Source organism: Magnolia sinica, chromosome 3, assembly GCF_029962835.1.
Source record: "Magnolia sinica isolate HGM2019 chromosome 3, MsV1, whole genome shotgun sequence".
Classification (NCBI taxonomy): domain Eukaryota; kingdom Viridiplantae; phylum Streptophyta; class Magnoliopsida; order Magnoliales; family Magnoliaceae; genus Magnolia; species Magnolia sinica.
The window spans coordinates 103,251,617-103,260,522 of NC_080575.1; the positions used below are offsets into that span (position 1 = coordinate 103,251,617).

Sequence of the window (8,906 nt, forward strand, 5' to 3'; positions counted from 1 at the left end):
ATATAATCTAAACAGACTTAGCAGGATTTGCATATTGCATTGTATCCTCGACATCTGATATTTGACTCTCTATGACTCCTCATTTGCATAGCTGATCTGTATTGTGCACTCTAATATTGTATGATTTATAGACTTGCAGTATTTTTGCTTACTTTGATATCGTAGGATTCATGATCTTGCCAGTAATTCCGATATTGTATGATTAAGGCATTGTATTGAATACTTGGCACTTATCTTGTGCACACACTTACACCACCATCTAAGCTTTCTATAAGCTTATGCACGATAGATGCATGCAGGTGGCATTAGGTTGCAGCAGCGTCGAGCTTGGAGCGTGCAACTGACTTTTGGAGCTTTAATTTTCGATATATGTATTTTTCTTTCAGCATTATATTCAAATATTTATATTAGTGGATATGTGATGATGATGTTGCCTTTATGATTTAGGTAAACTTGTGGTTATGCTTCTTATGAGACAAATGTACATTGGAAAATCCTCCTTGTAAGATTCTAAGATCGGAATCTGTCGTATGCGCGCTGGGAGTCGAGAATGGGGTACTATAGAGGCTGTTGGCACCAGATTCGGCGATCGAAAATTTTGTAAGTCCGGTTTCCGAGTTTGGGCCGTGACAATCAATGTGGTTTTGTATATCTTGCATAAGAGGTAACTTCTTAGGAAGTTAATCGAGCATGATCACATTGAACTCCTGCAACACTTATTTCAAATCTTTTGAGATGTTTACAGGCTCCACATCTTTGCCCTTTTCAACTAATATATCTATATCTCCCTTATCCTTAGATTGTTTGATGAAATTTTATTTGGTTACAAAAGATTGTCCCATCATTTTAGAAGTTTTAGGGTTGGTTCTTCATTACCATAAGGGTGAGGATAATCTTTTTACCGTTTTTAAGAAATATAAATACATTATCCAGGTCTTTATGCATAACATCAATATTATATTGACATGGTCAACCAAGTAAAATGTGACAAGCTTATATGTTAACTATGTCACCCATTACTTCGTCCTTATAATATTTATCAATGGAAAATTGATTTACAACATCTTTCAATTACCTCTATTTTGTTTCTCCTTAATATATCCAATCATGTATGGTTATTGATACTTTTTTTTTATTTTCAATTACAACTTTTCCATCATTATTTTCGATACGATATTTTCATTGCTCTTGACATTGATGATTATAGTACAAACTTTTTAGTTCATAGTGTATCTCAATTGAAGGATGTTGTGCCACTTTAAATCTCGCTCTACTTTTATTGTGTACAATGGCTTTCTTACGATCAAAGTAATGATATACGATTTGCCATTATCGGGTAGTAACCTTCGATTCATTTCTAGTATAACATTATGAACGATATGACCGCAAGCCCCATCGCCGATCTCATATTGTTTATTATTACAAACATGGACTTATCTTACACCTTTTGTTAAATGGTTAATTATTGCCTGCAGCCCTCGCATAGTGTGTTGATTCTCCATATGGAAAGATTCAAGTACCATTATTTTTATGGGATTATTCCTTTGGCATATATTATAAAATAATCTGTAAAAATAGGTGGACAACACGGATCAAGCACATACATCATGTTGGGGCCCATAGGAACCGACCACCAGCCATTGGCTGGTCGGATTTGCTACTACGTCTTCCACCAGCCCGGTGGCTGGTGGTCGATACTCTACAGACCCCACCATGATGTATGTGTTTCATCCACTCCGTTCATCCATTTTCACGCATCATTTCAGGGCTTTATACAAAAATAAAAAATAAAAAATGGAAGGGATATCAATCTCATGTGGACCACACCACAGGAAAACAATAGTTATTGGATATCCACCGTTTAAATTCTCTTAAGGCCCACTGTACTGTTTATTTGACATCCAATCTGTTGATCAGGTCTTACCGGCCCACATGAAGGGAAAAAGCAAAAATCAGCTTGATCCAAAACTTTTACGGCCTTCAAAAGGTTTTTAATGGTCTACGCTCATTCAACACTGTTTCTTGTAATGTGGTCCACCTGAGATTGGGATATACTTAAATTTTAGCATATGTTATTAAATGATCTGAAAAAACAGGTGGACGGCACATACATCATGGTGGGGCCACTGAGAACCGACCGGCTGGTGGCAGGGGGAGTAACCAATCCGTTTCCCCAGGATTGTAATTGTGTCACGTCATACTTCAACAGTGATCATGATATATTCTACCGAAACGTCCCTGCGATGGTTTGTTTTCTACCAACGGTTAAAGACAGAGACTAAGCTGTCCACGTGATCTCCACCGTACATTGACATGCCGGCCAATGATATTTCCGGACATGGGACTAAATGGCAATGGGCATTGGGGCCTGTGATGACAAGTTCTCCACGTGCTTCAACCTCGACAGGATCCTCTTTCTTTATAGCTCGGTGGGGCCCACTGCAGCCACTCTCCCTCTGCTGTTCTACCCCGTGAAAAAGAATCAGATTAAGTAATTGACGGTCTGCACCATCCAGATCATGTGTTTGATCTCTAACGGCGGTCCATCAATGGAGATTTTTAATCAATGGACACGGAAGAAATTGCACTAAGGGCTTGTTTGGACTGGCGGACTCGGTGGTATTAAGATGGATTCTGTGGGATTGGATAGTCAAATCCACCACAGTCTGTATTGCAAGCTGTTTGGGTGGGGAGGTATTGCGATGTATTGAGAAGATCACTGGATTTCGACATATAAGATGAGGGATTCTCATATCTTGCGCTGGATGCTGATGCCGATCCCTTCTCATATTAAAGAACTCATCCTCCTTGTATCCGCTGGCAGAGTATCTCTATCTATACTCATGCATGGAGCCTTTACATGTTTGGGATGTATACACATCAATCCAGACCATCCAAATAGTTGGCTCCACTACAGATTAGATATCCATACAAAATTACATCGATTGAATAAACAGAACATCTAATTACTCTATTCTAATTTTGGATCATAGAACTTTTTATCCTAATTATCCATTATCTGGTTGGGTTTTTTTTATTGTTCTTCTTTTTTCTAATTTTATTAGTCGATTTTTTCCGACTTTGATGATGCAAGTTGCGAAATTTGTCTAAAATTCGAGGATTTCGAGGTGGGCTTCTTTTTTTTTTTCTTTTTCTGGCTGTTTGTTGGAATTTTTTTTTTTCTATTTTAGATGATGGGTATTTCTTCTTTCCTTCTTTTCTTAATTGGATTCTCAGCTTCATTGTAGCAGGCCATGAAATTCGCCCTGAAATTGAGGCTTTCTGAGGTGGGATTTGTCTATGAATTTGATCTGAGCCAAGAAGAAGATGGTAGATGTTGAAAATTTTTATGGGATTGCATGCAATCCCACCCCCGGCCAAATGGAAACCAATTTTGCATCGCTGGATATACCAGCCATCCCAAACAAGCATGAATATTGGCCATGGGATATACCAATCCCATGGGATTGGCACCAATCCACTGATGCAGCTATCATTACCTTGAAATTACTGCCATCCACCCTAATACCATCCAATCCCTTCCAATTCGCCCGTCCAAACACGCCTTAAAGCTATACAAAAACAATCGCTCATTGCTGATTGAGAGAGAGCTTAGCATTGATTAGTAGAAACAGCCTTTTGCTGCTAAAAGCTAAACTTAGGGCCTCTTTGGATACCACCAAATGAGGTACGTTTTCTACTAACAGTAAATGAGTACCTTATTTAAAATAAGCTTGTTTTAAGATCCATTATAAGTAACTTTTTCACTTAAAGGTAATTAATCACTTCAGCTTAATAAATAGAAACCAAAATAAGTTACCCAAGACATAAGTAGCTTATGTTAAGTAACTTATTGTCCAAACGCCACTTAGGACTCTCAGTGACTCAGACCTGGGGTTGACTACTGTTTCGGCTAATCCTATTAAAAATTCCCATTCTGCTTGGCCTGACCACGGACCGTTTACAGCCCTACTTCTACTTCAATAAAGGAACTCCGATTCTGGTTTCGTCATGCTTCTCTATTCCTATCCATTTTAGGGTTGTCATGGTTCTCTATTCATGGCCCATAAATTTTGTATGGAGCCCGCACAATTTTCTTGGACATTTTTATCTTTTAAAAAAGGTATCAGGTGGTGTGGAATATCTGGGTTTCGATTAAAATAAAAATAAAAATTAGGGCTATACATGAGCCAAGCTAGCTTGAAAAGTTCATTTGGCTTGGCTTGATCTAGCTCGACTCGACTCGAACGACGATTTAAAGCAAGCCAAGCTTCATATGACCTAGTTCATTTTGAAAACGAGCCGAGCTCAAACATAGTGGAGCTTGACTCGACTCGACTTGAACATGGCTCAGCTAGGGTCGACTCGAATATCTATATATATATATATATATATATATATATATATATATATATATATATATATATATATATATATATATAATTAAAACTTAAACCCTACCCAACCCGTCCATCCCTTTCTTACTTTTTTCCTTCCTTACCCGTCTCTCTCTCTCTCTCTCTCTCTCTCTCTCTCTCTCTCTCTCTCTCTCCACTCGGCCACTCACTCGAGCTTGACTTAGCGTTTGTCTAACTTGTCTCAGTTGTATGGCCTGCACTCGCCCGAGTTCTCTCCTCTCTCTCTCTTAGCACCAACAACAAAATACCCTCTATGGCTCTATCTAATATTATATATATTATTAATTGAATATTTTGTTTGGGGGTTGGGTCAGTTGGGTCAGGTAGCTGGGTTGAGTCAGGTGTAGGTTAGGTCGGGTTGCTGGGTCGAATTAAGTGTAAGTTGGATGCTGGGTTGGGTTGGGTTAGGAACAACCTCAACTCGACTTGATCCACTAGCTCATAATGAGCTCGACTCAATAGGTTTGGCAAACAAGCCAAGCTCCAATGGTAAGTTCGAGGCCAAGCTCGAGCTCGATCCTAAGGAGAGCACAAACGAGCCAAGACAAGTGTCATGCCCCAGACTCGGCAACCGGACTCACAAAGAACCCGATAGCTGGTTCTGAACACAACAGCCTCCGTATTACCCCATTCTCAGCTCCTGAGACAGGTTCCGATCCTAGGATCCTATAAAGAGGATTTCCATAACAGTATAAGGAAATCCTCCTTGTAAGATCATAGGATCGGAACCTGTCTCAGGAATCGAGAATGGGGTAATACAGAGGCTGTTGCGGTCAAAACTGGCTATCGGGTTCTTTGTGAGTCCGGTTGCCGAGTCTGGGGCATGACAGGAGTAGTTCAAATTCTTAGTGGATTTTGTGATGTGTGCCTTTTGTTATTCTCAGATATACTTGCTGTGATCTTGGGTATGCTCGTATTGGAATGATCATACTGTTATGAAAATCCTCCTTGTAGGATCCCAAAATCAGAACCTGCCTCAAGAGCCGAGAATAGGGTACTATGGAGGCTGTTGCGGCCAGAACCGGCCATCGAGCTCCTTGTGAGTTCGGTTACCGAGTCTGGGGCGTGACAACAAGCTTGGCCCACCTCGACTCGACTCGACTCGACTCGATGTACAGCCCTAATAAAAATTCACTTATGTGGTTGCATCTGGTTGCTGTGGGACCGGCCTCAACTGTCCATCCAATCATCCCCTCTTGCAATCATCCCTTCAAGTTGACTGTAGAAACCAAAAATCACACCGATGCAGTGCTTAAGTGTGCCACAGGTAAAAATGTTAAATCGTGCATAAGACCTCTTAATTCACAGAAGATTTCGTTCAGCCCGGCAGATCCAAGGAATCAGTGGACCACATCAGAAGAAGCAGCACTAATAATCAGGCGCACCATTAAAACCTTCCTAGTGCCCACCGTAATGTGCTTTTTTTTTTTTTTTTAATTTAATTTTCATTCAACTTGTTCATAAGGTCACCTATAATAGGATGAAAGGAAAAATACACATGTCAACTTGATCCAAAAATTTTGTGGCCCTTGAGAAGTTTTTAATGGTAGACATTCAATCCTCATTTCGTGGTCCTTGCTCCTTGGATCTTCATTATTTTCAGGATCATTCACTAAAATAATCAGGGAAAATGGATGAACGGAATGTATAAAACCCATACATCACGGTGGGCTCCACAGAGCCCCTGCCAGGACGCAATCCGATTCCTTAATTCACGTGGTATGGCCCGCGTGGGTTTTGGAATTGACTGATTTCGGAGGTTCCTTTATCCTACTGGGGCAATCTGATGAGTGGATTAGATGGTACATATACAAAACGTTGGGCCCCAAAAACAGTTGGGGAGGTTTTAGTGGTAGGGTGTCTTCTCCCAACTGTTTCCTGTGGGGTAGCGTAAGAGAGTTTCTGTTATGACTCATGGCCCCATGGCCTAACATTGAAGGGCACATCTAATGGGCCAAATCGATCCAAATCACAATTTAGGTGGGAACCACAGCAGACCCATCACCAATGACTTGCAGATAAAGAAGCATAGAACTTATGAGATTTGCCGAACCACATGCATGTGCACAGATCCCACACTTGCAGACCTGGCATGTGTGTGACACATCAGAACCATGCATTAACAGTCTCCAATTCATATGATCCCCCAAGTTTCTATTGTGTTAGCAAAGCTCAGACAGAAGTACACAGTCTAAAACATACTCAAAGCTCAACACATAAAAGATAAAATAATAAAAACAGCAAGATACAATAACAGAATAGTTGTAAACGTATTTGTAACATCAGAGATTTGAGTAGGGTTTAGGGATCCCTTTTTCACTAGTGGACGGATAAGGGATTCCCGCCTCCATATTGCCTACGGACCTCCAAGTAAGTTTGTGCAACACGTTCCGAATCATGGTTGATCCATTCAAACTTCTCCATGAAAGGATTGACTAGGGTTTCGGGAGGGTACTGATCAATGCAATCTGCCCAAGCATTCCTGTCGTCCAAATCCCTTGCCACCTCCCACAGGCAGCTGTTGCACAAGAAACCAGCTCCAAAGCCAATCATCAAAACCCTATTCCCCTTCTTAAGCCTCCTTTTTGCCTCCATGTAAGCCAACACATACCAAAGGTTACCAGCAGATGTGTTACCGAATCGGTGAAGCGTCATCCTTGCCGGCTCTAGATCATGCTGACTCAGCTTCAGGCTCCTTCCCACTCCTTCGATGACCGCCGTCCCACCAGCATGGATGCAGAAATGATCTATGCCGGTCTTGAAATTCACACATGCAGTCCCATCTCCTTGGAGGATATTGCCCTTCTTTTTTATAAGGCAAAAGACGTAACGGAGTAATTCCGTTACGGGTAAAACCCTAGGAGCCAATGATCTAAGGTTCTCAACCAAAGCCCGTGTAGCAGCCTTTGGTAGACCTTTGCTGAGGCACATACCAACGTAACCCATGTGGTCCTCAATTTGCATAGCACATCCATACGCATCATCATTCGCTCCTAGGTGGGTCTGGACCAGACACCTCAAACGGAACTTTGCTCGGTTTCTAAGATCAGGGTTGTTCGTTAAGAGAATAGAACACCCACCGCAGCGAAAGAGGCAATTGGCAACCATCATCGACCTGTTGTTGCCGCCATACCAATTAGGTCCGATTGATTCTGTTGAGACAATGATAGCCAGCATCTTCCGGTGAGTTTTGAAGATGTTTCGCACGATTTCGATTGCTACACCACTCGCACTGCAACCCATTCCAGAGAGGTTGTATACTTTGACGTCCTCCCTCATCTTGTAATGGTTTATTATCCTTGCAGCAAGAGAAGGGACAGGACAGAGCATGGAAACATTCACGATGAGGACGTCAATGTCTGTTGGAAGGAAACCCGAATTTGCGAAGAGGTCGTCCAGAGTAGCAGTAAAGCAATCGTCCATCTCGGAGTTTCCATCATCGAGGGTTGTGGGTTCTTCTCCTTTTGCAGAGACGATCTTTCTTGGACCGTAGGTCTCTTCGCCGAAGCCAGACCTCACGATGATCTTGAGGAGGAACCTATAATCGTCGATAGCCAAGTTCTTGTTTCGCATGACAATCTCGCCACAGAGATCTGTGTTGAGCTTCTGATCATCTGACGGTTTGTAGCATGCATAGTCGAGGATGTAGCAGTTTTGGTTCCTCCATTGATCATACAACTTCCAGAAGAGATACAACGAATAAAGAGTAATAAATGCACTGAGTAGCATGAAGATCTCCATGGGAGAGAGCGAGGGGCGTTGGGGTACGGGAGAGAGAGAGAGATCTTTTTCACGTGGAAGCTATGAGATGGGGAGGACACTATGGAAAGGCTTTTCTAATGCAATGCATGAAGAGATAAGGTGGGAAGTGACAAGTGAAGAGAAAACGTCGGTATTTATAGCCGTTTCATAAGAGGGGCGTCCACGTCCATAGTTCAAAAAACCAAAAACCCAAAAGTCGCGAGGGTCTGACACTAGGAGGCGGATTGCGTACTGACAGCATCAGTTGCGAGGTGAATACTGACGGTGCTACGTGGTCTCTGTATTCTTTCTCTCCTATTATTTAGTCTATTTTATAGCATTAACCCAAGAATGACGCAGATCCTAATCTGATATGAACCGCAGCAAAGAGAGGTAATTGAACACTCCCCGTTAGAAACTTACGAGGGACCACAAAGTTTCAAATTAAGCTGATATCTGTGTTTTCTTTTCATCCCAGGCGTGCATGAACTACTTAATAAGTTAGATGACAAATAAATATTACAGCGAGCCCTTACCAAGTTTTTAACGGTGGGCATTCAATCTCGTCTATTTTCTTGTGATGTGGTTGACTCAAGATTTAGATATCCCTTATTTTTGAGCTCCTTCCCTATAATTATTTGGAAAAATAGATAAACGGCTTGGATAAAACACACACACACACATGTATATATATCCCACGGTCATTAGCCACATCGCTAGTGACGCTGTACTCAATCCGCGTCCCTG

The 8,906-nt window shown here is 41.6% G+C and overlaps 1 protein-coding gene across 1 annotated transcript; it reads right to left on the minus strand.

Moving 5' to 3' along the window:
* Positions 1-6,551: 6,551 nt before the first annotated feature.
* LOC131240484 (3-ketoacyl-CoA synthase 3-like) lies at positions 6,552-8,225 on the minus strand. The gene has a single exon (XM_058238741.1). It carries the CDS (start codon positions 8,157-8,159, stop codon positions 6,738-6,740), a length of 1,422 nt encoding a protein of 473 aa, XP_058094724.1. The 5' UTR covers positions 8,160-8,225; the 3' UTR covers positions 6,552-6,737.
* Between the last annotated feature and the right edge of the window lie 681 nt (positions 8,226-8,906).